Raw genomic sequence first — 18,020 nt, 5'->3', positions numbered from 1 at the left:
CAAAACTCTCAAGTGCAGCCACATAATAATCATGAAGCTCATATACAAGCTGATGGTATAAAATGTTCCATGAGATGTTAGAGTCCTCTTTTACATGAAATGTAAGTCTGTCTAAACCTCCCTGAAAGCATCATATTCTATAGCACACTTATCACTTGCACATAACTCATCGACTGAAATAAAGATTCCTATTAATGAAAAAATAAATGGTGACCAGGTTCCAAACTAATTTGAGGTAGTGTGCATGAGAAGGATTCAGTGTGTTCATACAGTTTAGACATCACTGTATGAACACAAAAAAGGTAACACTTACACCAAATCCTCTTCTAAGTTAGGCTAATTTTAGCTAGTGGGTTCTCACTCTTACGTTCTCTCTCTCTCCTCTCTTTTGCTCTTTCTAATTTCATGATTCAGAAAACAAGTATCGAGTATTTACAAGTTTATGCACGTTTTCTTTCACCACAAGGGGTTCCTCCTGAAAAGTTTGTGCACTTATTCCAGGGAACATGATCACACCTAGAAATGAGTTTGATTTCTATACAATGTCAATGATTTTGCACCCCATTTATGATTCAGCTCACCGTAGACTAAATTTCACAAGGGGATTGGGATTCTACGTCCGATGGTGTTAATAACTGGACTGATCTATGAGTAGTGTTGTGTATGGGCACTAACTTTGAGGTTTGATTTGGTTTATTTTCTATTTCAGGTCACTTGTGTAATTGCAGCACAGTTGGAAGCGAAAGCGAATACGACTGTAACAGAACAACAGGGCACTGTTTATGCTATCCTGGCTACACGGGTCTGCAATGTAGAGACTGTGATGGTGGATTTTATAGGAACCTAACCAGTGATATCTGCCTTCCCTGCGACTGCAATGTTACAGGAGCGGCCAACCCTGTCTGTGACAGGTAGGTTTATTTGCAGAAAAGCAGTATGTTAACAGTTATAAAATGTTGTGCAGATGTCCATCCCTGTCTTTACAGATACTCTAGCCATTGTCCATCCCTGCCTTTACAGATACTCTAGCCATCTGACAAGTTAGGCAAAGTATAGTCATCATGGACGGACTGGTAAATGACAGCAGAAAAAACATACATCTGACACTCAGTGCAGGAGGTGAGTAGGTGCAGCAAGTGAACAGGATCCTCTCCAGGATGGGAAAGAGTTCTCTGACTACAATCTTTGGAAAAATTGATCCAAATTGTGCAGGTTATAGCACACGTTTTTGAAGCATATTGGCTGAGCAATTGTAGGGCTGGAACACAGCATATAATGGATTCCTAAAAACTGCAAACCCTGCAGCACACTGGGAAATTACATGATTCCATATGGTCAGCCAACCTTTTAAGTGTGGCATTGTTTTTAGAAGATGGCTTGAGAGATTTTAAGATGTGTTCTAGGTTGCCATTAGAGATTTTCTGGAAGACTTCTCCTGAAAGAATGTTAAGTTCACAGATGGTGAAGGAATCTTTAAGATGTGTGGGGCGTGAATACTACTGTTGTGAATTATATTTTTAAGATATGCATTTTCATAGTTTCTAACTGAACTGACAACAACATTACACTTACTGTCAATTTCTGGGATGGTATGAATTTAGCAGTCAACTGTGGCTTCATGGTTGGAATGCTTGTGAGTGTTGTGCTGATTTGAGAGCTAACAGATCTAGGGATCACCAGTTTTTATTTCCCCATACTTTCTTCTTCTTATTATTATTATTATTATTTTTTTATTGAATTTTCAGTTTAGATCTGTTTCCAACATTTGACATTTACAGTTTCAGGATATGGTAGATCTGTTATGCAATTATCATACAAATAAACAATAAAACTTAACTTAGGTCTCGTCATTATACTCCGAAGGTGTTCAGGTGCGGTTTCTGGATAATCAAATTAACCATGCGACTTTAGTGGACTTGTGTGCCCGGGCTTAGTAATGCTCTTTCCCTGGGCTATGCAGTTATTTGCTTTGGTGGGAGAGGCCCAGTCTAGTGACAGTTTGTGGTGCATGGGTCCTCTTGACTTAATGTTCCTGTGCTGGGCACTAGATCCGCACTTAATGATCACTATGGGTTGAATCAGGTGGAAGAGGAGGGCGTGTGAGCGTTCTCTAATTTTATAATTTGTCCCGTCCAGCTTACTTAGGGTATTAAGATTAGTTAGGTAAAAGTGTGGTTGTCTCGGGGTCGCCATATGTTCCAATTCATGGCGGTTTCTCATCGCTCTTGGCCTCTAGTCTGCTTATTAAAGTTTCCCAGACCTCGCTTCCTGTATGTTGTTGGCCCTCCCTTTCTGATTTTCGCAGTGCCATCCTGTGACAGGTTTTCAGATCTGGAGCTGTGGCCGCTTTCCTGTTCATCGCTATCAGTCTTTTGTACATCACGTATGCTAGGTCTGTGAACTTGTGTAGGTGCTTATGTTTCTTATCTCTCTGTCTCAGGCCCAGCAGACAGGATTTAGGGTCCACTGTGTGCGCCAGCCCCGTCAATTCCGATACCCTCTCCACCACTCCGCTCCACTACCTGGGTGCATTCCCCGACCATATGGTAGAAGTGTGCCAGTGGGGCCTTACACCTAGGGCAGGTTGGGTCCGAGCTGGGGAGCATGCGTTTGATCCTGGCTGGTGAGAAGTACGTTTGATGTGTGTAGTTGAATTGCGTGTAGCGGAATCTGGGGTTTCTCGATACCCCCTGTGTGTGATGTAAAGCGTTTGGCCACTCCTCTTGTGAAATTGGGTTTGGAGGAACAGCGTTCCACCTTCCCCGTACATTCTCCAGGTTGGGTGCGGGGTATTTATTCAGGGTTTTATATAGATTCAACACAATCTTTGTCTGATTATCATATTGCAGCATGTGGTGCAGTGCGGGGGAGATCGTTGGTTCTTGGTTTCCTGCCGACCATGTCTTCTTGATTGAATGGCATATGTCGTAGTATGCCATAAATTGCCCAGGATTTACTGATGTGAGGGCCCGTACCGATTCAAAAGACATTAATGCTCCTTCCTCAAAGCAGTCTCCTACCGTCACTATGCCCACATCTGTCCAGGCCGTTAACGAGTGCTTTCTATCACCTCTGTCCCATCCAGGGACCAGTCCAAACTGGATGAGCGACGAGTAGGGGAGCACGCTGCAGCCATTTTGAATATATCTCTTCCAGCATGCATGCGCCACTAGCATAATCGGCTTATCAGATGCTCCCTTCGGAAACCTGGTTGCCAGCCAAGTGACCAAGGGTTCACCGCGAAACTCGTCCGTACCCAGGCAGACTCCGCCTGTGTGGGTCTGTGCATCCAACCCAGTATCCACTGTAACTGCGCAGCCGCGTAGTAGAGTTCAAAATTGGGGGCACCCAGGCCGCCCGCATTCACTGGGCGCTGCAGTGTAGTGAGTGCCACACGCGCTCTACCCCCTCCCCATATGAGCTTCAGCAAGGTTCAGTTCAAATCCCGGAAGAAACTCCTGGGGATCAAGAGCGGCAGTGCCGCAACGTTAAATAGTAGCCTGGGTAATATCAGCATGTTTGCTATCGCCACTCTGCCCATCGGTGACCGTGGTAATTTACTCCAGAATTGTAACGACCCTTTTATGGAAGCCAATGCTCTCCCCAAATTTCCATGTCTGAGATCTTCTGGTCTGTGATATATTTGCACCCCCAGGTATTTGAACGAGTCAAAGCACCATTTCAGGTGCCCAGTCGGGGTTGTTTCTCTGTTTAACAGGGGCCATACGGTCAATGGGAACACGCACGATTTTCCCCAATTCACCACCAGTCCTGATATCTCTCCGAATTCGGTCAGGAGTGAAAATGCTAATGGAATCGTCTTGCTTCCCTTCCGCACGTATATTAGGGCGTCGTCTGCATATGAAGATATTATATGGTGCGCCCCATTCCTGAATATACCCCAGCTGTCCTCCATAATCCACAGGCGGGTCGCCAATGGTTCCATTGCTATTGCGAACAGCAAGGGGGACAGGGGTCATCCCTGTCTGGTGCCTCTAGCAATCGGGATGCTATCAGATACAACTCCCCCCGTTTTCACACAAGCTTGTGGGTTAGAGTAAAATGTCTGTACCCATTGAATATAATTAGAGCCGATTCCCATTTTCCGCATAGTGGCGAATAAAAAGTCCCACCCTAGTGTGTCGAATGCCTTCTCACTGTCTAGTGAAAGCACCATTTCCTCATACGCCTCCGGTGGAGTGCCCCCCAGCACAACCAATAGACTGCGGATATTTAAAAAGGTGTTACGTTTGGGGATGAAGCCATTTTGGTTGTTGTGTATCAGAGTGTGTTTGACGGGTGCTAACCTATTAGCCAATATTTTACCCAGGATTTTGCAGTCAGTATGTAAGAGTGATAGTAGTCTGTAGGTTTTAACATCCGTGGGGTCCCGCCCCTGCTTGGGTAGGACCACTATCATAGTCTCTCTCTGTGTGGGGGGCAATGCCTTGTGGTTCCAAGCCTCCTCAAATACTTTAAACAGATGAGGCTTTAAATGCTTTGAATACTTCGCATAGTATTCTAGTGGGAGGCCGTCTATTCCTGGCGCTTTATTCCTGGGCATCTGTGCTAGTGCTACGTCCAATTCCTCTGCGCTCAGAGGGGCCTCTAGTTTCTCGCCATCTACCTGAGATAGTTGTGCCAATTGAGATCCTGCAAGAAAGGATGCAAGCTGTACGGATGTACAGGCCGAGCGTTTGGCATAGAGGTTCGTATAGTATTCCCTGAACGCCCCATTTATCTCTTCTTGCGTGGTGGCTGTCTCGCCGTCGTCTAGTTTTATAGCCCCTATTGGAGACTGCTGTTGGTTCTCCTGTAGGAGCCACGCCAGCAGCCTGCCTGATCTGTCTCCCTCCGACTGTAGGCGCATTAAATGATATTTGTGGTCGTGTCTGCGAAGGAGAGAGTCTACTTCATTATATTTTTTGCGCGCCTCAATTAGCGCGGTGTAGGGTGTCTCCTTCCTTGCCACCGCTGTTTCAAGTGCTCTCGGTTCCTTTTTCTAAATTACTAATCTCTGCGTGTAGGGTACGCCTCACCCCCCAAGTGGACGATATACAGTACCTTCTGACTACCACCTTATGCGCCTCCCACTCCGCTGCCCTTGAGCCCGTGGAGTCTGTGTTAATTTCCCAGTACTGCCTCAATGCCGTGTCCAGTCCCTTTGTGTATGCCTGGTCTTGGAGCGCTTCTGGCTGTAATCGCCATGTAGGGACCACTGAGCGTCTCCTCCCCCAGTTTAATGTCATTCTGAGCGGTGAGTGGTCCGATAATTTCTTAGCCAGGTATTCTGTCCCGTTAGTCAATGTGTATATGTCCGCAGTGCCCCAGATTATATCTATTCTAGTGTGCACTTTGTGGGGTATTGAGTAGAATGAGTATTCTCTCTGTTGGGAGTGTTGCATATGCCATAAGTCGTGTAGTCTCATATCTTCCGCCCATGTCTGCAAAGGGCACTTACCACTTCTATTTGTTGTTCCTTTCTTGGAGGGGTTTGATCTGTCCAGCACTGCATTTGGTAAGCTGTTGAAATCGCCCCCCCATATGGCCGAGGCTGCGGGGTTTACTAGGAGTGCCGGGGAGAGTGTACCCAAGAACCCCGCCAGTTCGTTGTTGGGGGCGTAGATCCCTATAATCGATAAATGTCTCCCATCTAGTTGTCCCTCTACTATTACGTATCTGCCCCCTTGGTGTAACTTATACGAGGTTCGGACAAATGGGACGCCACCTGCTATCCATACCAGTACTCCCCTAGCAAATGCTGAATAGGCTGTGCCTGTTATCTGCCCACCCCATTTCCCGCGGATCTCCTGTAGCTCAGGCTCCAGTAAGTGTGTTTCTTGTAGAATAGCTATGTGAACTCTCTGGCGTCTGAGACGTGCGTGCACTCTCGCCCTCTTGCCTGGCGTGCCCATGCCCCTCACATTCCATGTGACTATTTCATATTGGTGTGTATGTATGTTTACGTGTTTGGACATGTATTATTATGTGGTGTACCTCTGCAATACCCGCTCCAGATTGCGACTTCCTTCCGGGCTCCCCTCCTTCTCGCCGGGTGTACACTTAAGAATGATATCCGCGGTAGTATACCCTGTCCTCTGAGTTGACCTATAACATACAACTTAACTCCCTCCTCCCCTCCCCCATTCTAACTATTTCCCTCAAACAACTGTTATCTTGCAGTGAACCACACCACACACTACTACTTGGTGAAACCTGTATCCGTACGAATACCTGTGGGGGAGCCATTTTGATTGCCAGATGTGTCTCTTATACGGAGCTCACATCCTTCCTCAGACCTAGTCTGCGTGTATGTATATGTGTGAGTGTGGGTGCTCCCGATATGTTAGCCCGCCCCCATTCCGTGTGCTCTCCAATATTAACCGGCGTTCACAACAGGTAGGGATTAATTGTTCAAAAGATACTCTTTATAGCCACCATGGCTGGCAGTTCGATTCCTGCAGCAGTCCCTCCTGTTCCCTGGCCGCTTGTCACCCCAACTGGGCAGTAGAGGCAGTCTAGTTATTACCGTTCACAGTTCGTCTGCAGTTCTAGGGGTGACATCCGGGCCCCTGAGCGCTTCTGTAATCGTGGAGTCCGAGCTGTCAGAGTCCGAGCCCGCCAAGGGGCCCATCCGGAATGCCTCAAAAGAGTTCTGCATGAGCAGCGGGGTTTCTTTCAACACTTTTGCCCTTTCCTCTGCTGCCTGTCTCTCCGTGGGTTGACCCTTGGGGCGTCTCCTGGTGCGCTTCCTCGATGAGGAGGTCAGCCATAACTCCTCTTCATTCATACCGTCGTTAGTTTGCGCTATGCCTTTAGTGTGCATCCAGGCGTCTCCGGGGGAGGTGAACATGTGGGTGCGTTCATCAGAAATTACTCTGTTTGGCCGGGAAAAGGAGAGCATATTTAATATTGTGCTCCTGAAGTCGTTGTTTAATTTTTACATAGGAGTCTGTTGTTTCTGTACCTCATGTGTGAAGTCTGGGTAAGCATGGACCACTGAGCCCTCGTGTCGGAATGGGCCTTTGCTGCGAAATTGCTGCAGTATCAGGTCTCGGTCCCTATAATTTAAGAATCTCACTATTAATGGTCTGGGTGGTTGACCCGGCGATGGCGGTCTCCCCGGGACTCTGTGCGCCCTTTCCACAGAGAAGAACTTCGAGGGGGGACCCACTCAGCACTTCTTTAATTAGCCATTGCTCTATGAATAATTCCGAGCTCTGTTCTGGTGATTTCTCAGGAAACCCTACGAAGCAAACATTATTACGCCGGGATCTGCTTTCTGCTTCTTTGGCACGCCTTCATAGGATCTTCACCTCTGCGTCCAGACGCTAAATTTGTTTCTGGTTTTCTGAAACTATAGGACTTGTCTTGCTTAGAGTATCTACCGTCGTTTTCACTCTCTCTGTCAAGCTCCGATGGTCCACTCTGAGTAAGTTCAGATCTTGCGATACTGTGTCTATTCTGAGTTCTAACGAGGATTTAGTGTCCATGATTTCCTGTAGCACTTTTTCGAATTGTATAGAGTGGGATTGGAGTGTGCTCTCCAGTGACTGCAAGGTTGGGATTTGCTGTTGGTCGCTGGACGCCGGGCCAGGCGCATTTCGTTCTTGGTTTTTGGCAGACTTGGACTTCCCTGTCATTTTTATATCTTTTGGGTAACTCTCACAGCAAGTGGGCAGCTTTATTGTGTGTTTCTTGAGCGGCCGGGCGCCCCAATAGCACTGGTTCTTCCTTCAATGTATATTGCCCTACTGAGGTCCCTTCAGCCTGCCTGTGGACCCTGTCTGTCAGGCCAGTCTATGGCACATTGAGCTGGATCAGTTGGGGGGACCTGCTGCTAGTGGTTGGATGCTCCAGTCCAGGGGTGCGTATGGGTGCTCCCATGGGGTGCCTACCCTACATAGAGCCATTGGGGTTCCAGGTGGCCCAGGTGCCCACCGTGGTCCGCCTCAGACACCGCTCCTGCGCTTGTCCGTGGGCACCTGCCAACGTATTGCACGGAGGCCTACAGAGGAGGTCGGCTTTGTCAAAGGCGACGGTGGGGGGTGGGAGGAAGCCTCCTGGCCAATCCGCCCCTTTGCCTATTTTCCGTAGCCCATATTGTTGCCCCCTTTTCACTGCCCCCTCGTTTGCTGGGGGGGGGGGGGAGGGAGGCGTTAATTTCTTAACTGAGCGATTGCAGGGGGGCTGTCCCCGAAGTGCTTGGGCGCTACACCCTTGGGTGGGGTGAGGGCCCGCAAGTCCAATTCGGCTTCAGCAGTCGTCTCCCCTTTTTCCCCCCCTTGTTCCTGCCGCTCTGTGTGCCCAACGCGGCTGGGCCATCCCCGGCGCTCAGCCTCTTACCTCTGCCCCTCGGACACCGGGGCACTCCGATCCACATCTTCGGAAGCTCGGGTCTCCGAGGCGCCGCCACGCCACGGCCTCACTCGCGCCTCAGTGCCCGAACGTCCCCAGCTCCTGCGCTGGTCCGCTCTGCCCCTCGGCCCTGCGACTGAGCCCGTGGCCGGTTGTATAGTTCAGGGCTCCAATCTCCCCGTCGGGAGCGCCCTACAGGATTGTTATTTTGGGCCCGAGTCAGAGCTCACAGCTTAGGCGTCTGACCCGGCCGCCATCTTGGCTCCTCCTCCCCTCATACTTTCTTATTATACACTTGCTGCAGTTGAAACCAGACTGTGTTGCTGTGGGTTTATTTATTTATTTATTTTTCCGCTGCCCATGTGTGCTTTATTATTTATGATCTGGAGGATGGTGTTTAGTCTGGTTTACTATTATCGTGCAGGCTTAGAGAGAATACTTGAAAAATTAGGAGGTGGTTTTGTAGGACCCTTGTATTTTGATTTGGGACTGAGGTATGAATGTTTAATTAACTGAGATTTGAAAGTGTAAGGCTAGATGGTTTGTCCAGTTTAATGGAAGAAGTAAGCGGGGGGGGGAAAGAGAGTGAGAGAGAGAGAGAATATGAAACAATGCTTCATATGTTTTATTTATATTTAGGGAGTCATGGACGTTGAAATGACTATATTGTATAGTCTGTTTTAGAAATTGTGTCGAAGAAGCTGATATTGAAAAGTATTAATTTACGTTATTGGCAGAGCTAGGGTGTAGTAGATCAGGTAGAATGTGATAGGAGTTGTGCATAGCCATGAGAGGTATTGAAATTATGGATTATGGGATGTAATGGGAGACAGTTGTGACTGCTGTGGTGGCCTATGTGTAGTGATAAGGCTGCCACTACATTTATTGTTGAGTCATATTAATGAGTTGTCAGGTAATCTAATAGATGACTGCAGCAGATAAGAGTGTGCTAAAGGTCTCTGTTGTGAAGAGGACTTGAAAAGAGGGTGATGAGATTGGACAGAAACGTATCTAATGCTCTGCGGTATACACACTCTTAACCTCTTAAGTGCTACCGTCAGCCAGTGACTGATGGCCACTCTACCTCACCAGTTCAGGTGCTGGCCATTGGCTGACACTGAGGTGCTATTTAAAGGCTCCTTATTGTAGTGAAAGTAAAATAATCTAATGGGCTCATTTTACTTTCACTGACTCAGTGCTCTGGGGGCTTATATCAGCCCACGGAGCACTGATTCCCTTGGGAGAGGTGCTGTTGAAAAGGGGAGAATTACCCTTTTTTCCCCAAAAGTACCTCTGCCCACTGGATTCCTGCTTGGGGATCACCACAGGAGAGCAATTTCTCCCCCAAGCAGGGATCCCTTACTTTCCACCTGGCATAGGGGGAGCGGCCCCTTTGGCTTGTGCTACCCCATGGCACCCAAATATTTCACTCTGTCCGCCCCCCTTGGGGACGGGCCCATGGGGGCAACCAGAGATTTATTTTTGAATGTAAAGTTATGGGTGGGTGCTGCCGAGCATGGGCATGGTTATGGCCCCACCTCAACCAAATGGTGCAGCAGTCTCTCTGCTCCCCTAGGGCTTAGATTGGGGTAATTACCCATGAGACTTACAGACACACACACAGACCCCCTCCCCCCCGGACAAAAAGCCCACTAGATGCCAAGGGAAGTTATGGAGGTTCCACCTCAAACCAGGAATTTTGCCTTCTGGGCAAAAGAAAGTAGTGCAGGCATTGCACTCTGATATTGGCCACACTGCATCCCAAAAGGGGCAAACTGGTCAATCTCTCCAACCCCCCCTTCCCCACAGAGGAATATATAGGCCCCATCCTCACTGCTAAAAACTAAACGGTCTTTCTAATTCCCTGCTGACTAAAGAAAGCATTCCATCCCAATGGCAAGAAGGAGAGCATTTGATTCCTTTGGGTGTTGTTTTGACATATGGTCCTGGAGAGTGTGGCTGACTCTCAAGGCTGCCCCCAGTTGACCTTGGTTTGATCTGTTGCTGTCGTGGGCACTAGGCTCAGCCACACAAGTGGTGCAGTGTTTTTATCTGAACAAATGGGTGGGTGGTCGGAATTTTATGGATTCCTTCGGGTTCTAGAAGTTTCCATCACAGAAATGTAAAGAAAATGTGTGATTTCAAGCAAAGTTCAGGTTTACAGGGCATTGTGAGTAGAAAATCTCATGCGATCTACGCAAGTCGCACCACCCTGGACCTCCCTAGTTGTCTAGTTTAGAAAAATGTACAGGTTTGGTAGGTTTCAGTTGGTGTTACCTGTGCTAGGGCCCAAAATCTTGCCATCTTGGCTCCTCCTCCCCTCATACTTTCTTATTATACACTTGCTGCAGTTGAAACCAGACTGTGTTGCTGTGGGTTTATTTATTTATTTATTTATTTTTCCGCTGCCCATGTGTGCTTTATTATTTATGATCTGGAGGATGGTGTTTAGTCTGGTTTACTATTATCGTGCAGGCTTAGAGAGAATACTTGAAAAATTAGGAGGTGGTTTTGTAGGACCCTTGTATTTTGATTTGGGACTGAGGTATGAATGTTTAATTAACTAAGATTTGAAAGTGTAAGGCTAGATGGTTTGTCCAGTTTAATGGAAGAAGTAAGCGGGGGGGGGGAAAGAGAGTGAGAGAGAGAGAGAGAGAGAGAGAATATGAAACAATGCTTCATATGTTTTATTTATATTTAGGGAGTCATGGACGTTGAAATGACTATATTGTATAGTCTGGACCTCCCTAGTTGTCTAGTTTAGAAAAATGTACAGGTTTGGTAGGTTTCAGTTGGTGTTACCTGTGCTAGGGCCCAAAATCTGCAGCCACTTTCACTGGCAAAAAGGGTCAGTTTTCAGTGGAAAAATATGATGTATTCATGTTGCATTTTGGGCCTTTTCCTGCAGTGGGCACTAGGCCTACCCACACAAGTTAGGTACAGTTTTTATCACAAGATTTAGGGGAATGCTGGGTGGAAGAAAGTTTGTGGCTACTCATAGAGTGCAGAAATTTCTGTCACAGAAATGTGTGTGTTTTTCTTCCTTTTTTTTTTTTTTTTTTTTTTTTTTTTTTTTTAACTCAGTTTGTGGTTTGCAAGGGATTCTAGGGGAAAAAAACCTGCTGAGAGCCACTCAACTCACCCCGCTCTGAATTTCTCCAGATGTCGAATTTTCAAGAATGTACAGGTTTGCCAGGGTTCCTTTAGTGCCGGCTAAACTAGAGCCCAAAAGAGCCATATTTCAGTGGAAAAATGTGATTGCTGCGTGATGGTCCGGTACCTTGCAGACACTATGCCTACCTGCACAAGTGAGGTACCATTTTTATGCAGAGACATGTGGCAGCATAGAATAGTAGGATGTTTATCACTGATTTGGATTTTGTTGCAATTATGCCTTCCCATATTTTGAATCACGATGCACTGGCATTCATGTATACATACATACATGCATGTCGGTGCAAGTATGTTCAGGGTTTGATGTGGAAGGAGTTCAATGAAATCTCTATTTGTGATGATAAATATCAAGGAATCTGGTTGGAATTTGGAGAATGAATTAGCTGTCTTGGGGGATCAAATGGTGTATTTGGGGGTATGAAATGTGAAAAGTATATGTATTTAGTCTATTGTGTTGTTATATGTAGGTTTTAACAAACCATCTTGGGAGCATAATGTATAGTCCTGAAGAAGGTGGTGAAAAAGGTTTGGAAGCCCCCTGAAACGCGTCCACGCATTACCTTTACTGGACCCACAGAAGGGAGGCTCTTATCGAATAAGGAGTGTTGATAATTAGCGATAAGCCTATTCCTATCAATATTGGGACAGTTCGATTTTATAGACTATTGTATATGTCTTGTGTTTGTCTCCCTTTTATTGTATTTTACTTGATATTTATTTTGTCCTATTGATGTTTTAGTATTTATGTGGTTGTTTTGTCTTTGTATGATTTGGGTTTTATTTGGAATTATATTAAAAATTCACCCTTGATTCCTTTGACTTTAGCTGATCAATAGAGCGATTCGTTGTTTGTATGAGTGAGGTGTGATTGGTTTGGTTTTCCTGTGGGGGACTTCTTTATGATTTCACCTTCCCAATGTAAGCCAGTGTCTAAGAAGGAAGACATTTAAAATAATATCCTCTAAATCATGCTTGTGCAGGTACACATAGTTTAACAGATGTACAAATAACTAACACTCCTAAACCACATATCTGGTGCCCATTTCAGAAATACATAGTTTACCTTAATACCTCTTTTTCACTCTACCTATTTCACCATATGAATTGGTCTATACTCTGTACACAATGGAAAAACCATTGTACGGTGCAACTCAGTTGTTGGCTCTGGGTAGCTCATGTTTTTGGAAAACCTACAGACCCTATATATCCCTACAACCAAAAGGATCTTGTGAATGTAATGGCACATCACTTTTGTACATCTTCCTATTAGAACGCACACGGTTTATTTTGATTTTTTTATTAATTATCTTTCCACTTCGCCTGTCTATTTCCAGACAAGTGTTTCAGGCTAGTTTCTTTGAAGCTAAACTCCTGTGTAAGCCTTTCCAAAGGTTTTCTTCTTTGTAGTTTGTGGTAAGACTAGTGGTTTTGGTACTAATGACTTAAGTGGCAATTTTCTTTATTTCCAGTAAACTTGATGTGTAATTTCACGAGCTGTTACGGTGCGCCCTTCTTGCTAACTCTGATCCACAGCTTTAAAGTTCATCTGCTTTCATGTATTTTATAGTTATATCTGTATAACTCTGTATGTACACGCGACACAGACATCTGCAAAGTAAAACTTTTTACTATTGGGAGATGAAGGAATGAACAATACAGTAGAAATAGATTCCACACCCTATTAGATGTCCATGAATTAACTTGATGGAAGCAATCTGCATCAAAGTCGAGCACTCAGATGATGTCAGAAAGCAATGTTTGAGGTAAGTGATTTGCATAACCTGAGTAATAATATACTGCATCTTTTAGAGGTTTAAGCCACACCCATGTTCTTTCTTTGTGTATGTCTTCATTAACAGCTGAACACGATAATCGAGGTGGGCGAGCCAACAAATCAAAAGGGAGAGCCGAGCCACATGTCCGAACCCATGTACGATCTGATCCCTAAAAATAGCTGGTGTGTAACTCGTGTAAAATCAATATGATAAGGTGTCTTCAAAATGCAAGAAATTGTATTTCTTTTACACACAAAAGCCCTTTCCCTAATCCATCAGATTATTTGAAAAGTATTAAAAGAGAGAATTTTTCAACTTGAACTAAGAAACATTCCTGCCACACCCTGAGAACAATGGTATTCGTGAACTAGGAGGCAAGTCATTTGTCATGTGCGAGCTTTATGTGGCCGAGATTGTTATTATAGATGTAGCAACCCTATAGTCTATAGCATCAAACACGAAAGGTTTTTGTACAGCTCACATCTTGAGCTCACATATTTGATGGTGATCTCTTTTGTGATAATGAACATATAGGAGGTTAGGTGAAGTAAATGTCTTTGCCTAGGATCTCACAACTTGGTTTGAGCAGGGAAGCTGGGATCGATCCGGGATTTTCTGCTTCACACTATACAATTAGGCCACTAGATGCACATTGCTTTCTGACATCATCTGAGTTTAGTGGCAGACAGAATCCACATTTTATTTTACACAGAACTAATCTTGCCCAATGACATAACAGCTCTTCACAAGAGACACAGAGTGTGAAACACGTTTTTGGTTTTATTTTTTGCACAATGAGATTTGCCTGGATTTACTGGATGTGAGTCAAGGCCGGTATTCGAATCCGGTTCCCAATGATACATGGTCAGCAAATGCAGCGGGAGGCCACATTGCCTCTGGTAAAAGCTCAGATCGATTTTCCCTCAAGGTTCGAAGAGTACCTCAAACTGAGTTAGAGCCAGGCGTCTGGCTTGAGCTTTCAGTGGCTCGCCCACCTCTAAACTGTAATTAAGCTGCTTCGCTGACGCCTTCACTTGCTGAGTATGATTTGAGTTTACAGTTGGCAGACAAGTCCAATTCCTACAGAAAACCTCCACAAGCTACTGCAACGGGCTCACAACTAATCAAACAAGCATTTGCAATGCAACGGGTCTCGCATTTGGTCGAGTTACAGCTATCGTGTTTTAAACTCCTAACCGGACTTTTCTTGCCACATAAACTGAAAAGTAAAACAGTTTCAGATAAGCGAATCCAAGGCCACCATGAAGCATGACGAAGACACAAAAGGAAACAGAAGTTCACTCGCAATGAAACGTATCGCCAAAAGTGCAATTATCCATATACCCGGCAAAAGTATAATTAGCCATGTAGCAGGGTTGATGTCATGCAAAGCGCACGACTACTGCCCAGCGAGATCGCGCAGCCGCGAAATAAAGAGAAAAAGTAGTCTAGAACCATACGGAAAACATGGAGCTTCGTATGTTTTCAGTAGTTGGCTGTGGAGTAGGGCTATACACTGGAAAAGGCATGACATTTGCATACGTTTCACTAATGAAATGAATCGCTTTGTAAAAGGCAGGCCTACGAACCAACCAAACTGATGGGGGTGGTTAAAAGCCCATAGAAAGATTACACCAGGCACAGAGCGCTTTGTGCTCGACCCTAAAAAGGAACCTTGTGAAACTATTTATCAGCATGTTACTATGTGTCTTACATTGTTCACCATGTTAGTCCCGCTAGAGACAAACCGTCAAAAGCATTTAAAGTTGTTACTTCATCTTTAATTAAAAAAAATAAAAAAGCAATGGCAAATCCAATAGGTCTCACCTATACAAGTTATTGGCTTGGCAATGTGTTTTTTCCATGTTGCACACAAGTGTGGTTTCTGGCAGCATGGCTAAAAGTTAGAGGTGTAGAGTGGAGTAGGAGGAGTAGAGGGGAGTAGAGTGCTGTGGCAGGAAGTGTTGTAGGGTGCAATGTTGTGGAATGGTGTAGAGTGAAGTGGGGTGGTATAAGGTGGAGTGGATTGGAGTAGGTAGCTGGATTGGATTGGATTGGGTTGGGTTGGAGTGAGTTGGGGTGGATTGGAGTGGGGTGGATTGAAATGGGGTGTGGTGGATTGGATTGGGGTGGACTGGAGTGGGATCGATTAGATAGGGGTAGGTAGATTGGATTGGAGTAATAGGACTGGGGTGGGTTGGATTGAATAGGGTGGGTGGATTTGAGTGGGGTTGTTTGGAGTGGGGTGGATTAGGTTGAACTGGAGTGGGGTACATTGGAGTGGGGTGGATTGGATTTATTTGATTGGCACTCTAGTAGGGTGGATTGGACTGGGGTGGATTGCGCAGGAGTGGGGTGGATTGGAGTGGGATGAATTGGATTGGTGTTGGGTTGGACTGGTGTGGGTTGGATTAAGGTAGTGTGGCATGGGGTGGATTGGATGAGAGTGGGGTGGATTAAGGTGGATTGGAGTGGTTGGATTGGAATTGGGTGGGTTGGAATGGAGTGGGATGAATTGGAGGGAGGTGGGTTGGATAGGAGTGTGGTGGGTTGGAATGGGATTGAGTGGGGTGAGGAAATTGGATTGTTGTGCAGTGGATTGGAGTGGGGTAGATTAGATGGGGCTGGATTGGTGTGGGGTGAATTGGAGTGTGGTGGTGGAGTGGGATGAACTGGGGTGAGATGAGGTGGACTGGATAGGAGTGGGACGAATTGGGCTGGAAGTGATTTTGTTTTGAACTGGAGTGGGGCAGATTGTTTTGGATTGGAGTGGGGCACCTTGTTTTGAATTTGTGTAGAGCAGATTGGAGCGGGCAGATTGGAGCGGGCAGATTGTTTTGGACTGGAGTGGGGCAGATTGTTTTGGACTGGAGTGGGGCAGATTGTTTTGGACTGGAGTGGGGCAGATTGTTTTGGACTGGAGTGGGGCAGATTGTTTTGGACTGGAGTGGGACAGATTATTTTGGGATTGGAGCGGGCAGATTGTTTTTGGATTGGAGCGGGCAGATTGTTTTTGGATTGGAGCGGGCAGATTGTTTTTGGATTGGAGCGGGCAGATTGTTTTTGGATTGGAGCGGGCAGATTGTTTTTGGATTGGAGCGGGCAGATTGTTTTTGGATTAGAGCGGGGCAGATTGTTTTTGGATTGGAGCGGGGCAGATTGTTTTGCATCAGAAGTGGCCAGATTGTTTTGGATTGAAGGGGGCACATTGTTTTGGATTGAAGGGGGCACATTGTTTTGGATTGAAGGGGGCACATTGTTTTGGATTGAAGGGGGCACATTGTTTTGGATTTGAGTGGGGCAGATTGGGGTGGGGCAGATGGGGCAGATTGGGGTGGGGCAGATGGGGCAGATTGGGGTGGGGCAGATGAGGCAGATTGGGGTGGGGCAGATGAGGCAGATTGGGGTGGGGCAGATGAGGCAGATTGGGGTGGGGCAGATGAGGCAGATTGGGGTGGGGCAGATGAGGCAGATTGGAATGGGGGATTTGGAGGATTGGAGTGTGGTGGATGGGGTGAGTGGATTGAGTTGGCCTGGGGTAGATTGGGTTGAGCGTGGTGGGTTGAGTGGGGGGGTGTAGGTGTGGGTGAGGGTGGATTAGAGTGGGGCGTATTGGGCGTAACACTGCATAATTTGTATAATTTCCAAAATCATGCTTTAATACGTAAAGAAAGAAGCACTTAACTCATATCTGGTGTAGTGGATGGACACTGATTCAATTGAATCAATCGGTGCTTGGTCCCTGCCCCACAGACGGAAATGATGCTAGGACTGTAGTGATCAATTATGAGCCTGTAAAGACAGGTGCCATACAAGGCAACAAATGGTAAGTGACGGGAGGGCTCTAAGCCCACAGTAAGATGACAATAGTCTTTGAGATGGCACATGCCATGGCTAGCCAAGGCCTAAAATTAGGGTTCAAGTAAAAAACTCTCATAAATGTCTGTTCCTAGAAAGTGAGAGGGAAAACGGGAAAATAAGGCAGGGAAACTACTGCAAAGGAGTATGAGAATAAATTAATCTTCATTCTCCTTTTACAAGGAGATGCAGTGCTCCTATAACAAATAAGTTCTAATTAGGCCCAATGAACCTCCTGGTGGCTCCTTCCCATGCAGTGGACTTGCTAAGCAATCATTGTTTTCCACATTACTTCAAGGAATTGGAATGACCATTGTGATTAAACTAATTGTGTGTGTGTGTGCACACACCTGTTAGCTAACTCACTGGAATATCAAAGTAACATGTTATCACCCATTTTCAAGGTGCTCGTATGTTTTATTGATCTCTGTAGAGTGAAAAACAGAATTAACCCTGCCAATATTTAAAACTGATGTGCATGCTGCATACAGTTCTCTGCATAAGGCACATTAACTCAGTGACTTTAAAAACAATATGTTTCCTCAATTTGCCAATCATAAGTATCTTATAGCTTTACTACAAATGTTGGGATTGGTCATCTATTTGGGATGAAGGGTCTAGTGCATCTTTTTTCTATTTGGGAAGGAGAGATTGGCTGAAGGGAAGTCAGTAACACTGCTCTGGACCACAAGACGTCTTGAGACCATATATAGTTGGATCATTTCCACTTTGAGTGGGACTCCCCACCACCAAAATGCAGCAGCCCCCTTTCAAAATAGCCACAACACTGCACATGGCTCATATCTCCAAGTCTAGTAACGGACTTCTTTTTCAAAGAAAAGAGCCCATTCACCT

The 18,020-nt window shown here is 45.8% G+C and overlaps 1 protein-coding gene across 1 annotated transcript in view; it reads left to right on the top strand.

Annotated features, from left to right (window-relative positions):
- The window catches only part of MEGF9 (multiple EGF like domains 9), a 193,146-nt gene that overhangs the window by 19,717 nt on the left and 155,409 nt on the right, over nucleotides 1–18,020 (top strand). Inside the window, exon 2 of the mRNA XM_069241281.1 lies at nucleotides 710–911. Within this exon, the coding sequence (XP_069097382.1) occupies nucleotides 710–911 (202 nt within the window). The remainder of the gene's footprint in view (nucleotides 1–709; nucleotides 912–18,020) is intronic.

The sequence above is a fragment of the Pleurodeles waltl genome, chromosome 6, assembly GCF_031143425.1.
Source record: "Pleurodeles waltl isolate 20211129_DDA chromosome 6, aPleWal1.hap1.20221129, whole genome shotgun sequence".
Classification (NCBI taxonomy): Eukaryota; Metazoa; Chordata; class Amphibia; order Caudata; family Salamandridae; genus Pleurodeles; species Pleurodeles waltl.
Note: the sequence above shows the minus strand (reverse complement) of the source record. Positions and strands in the feature narration are given on the sequence as shown.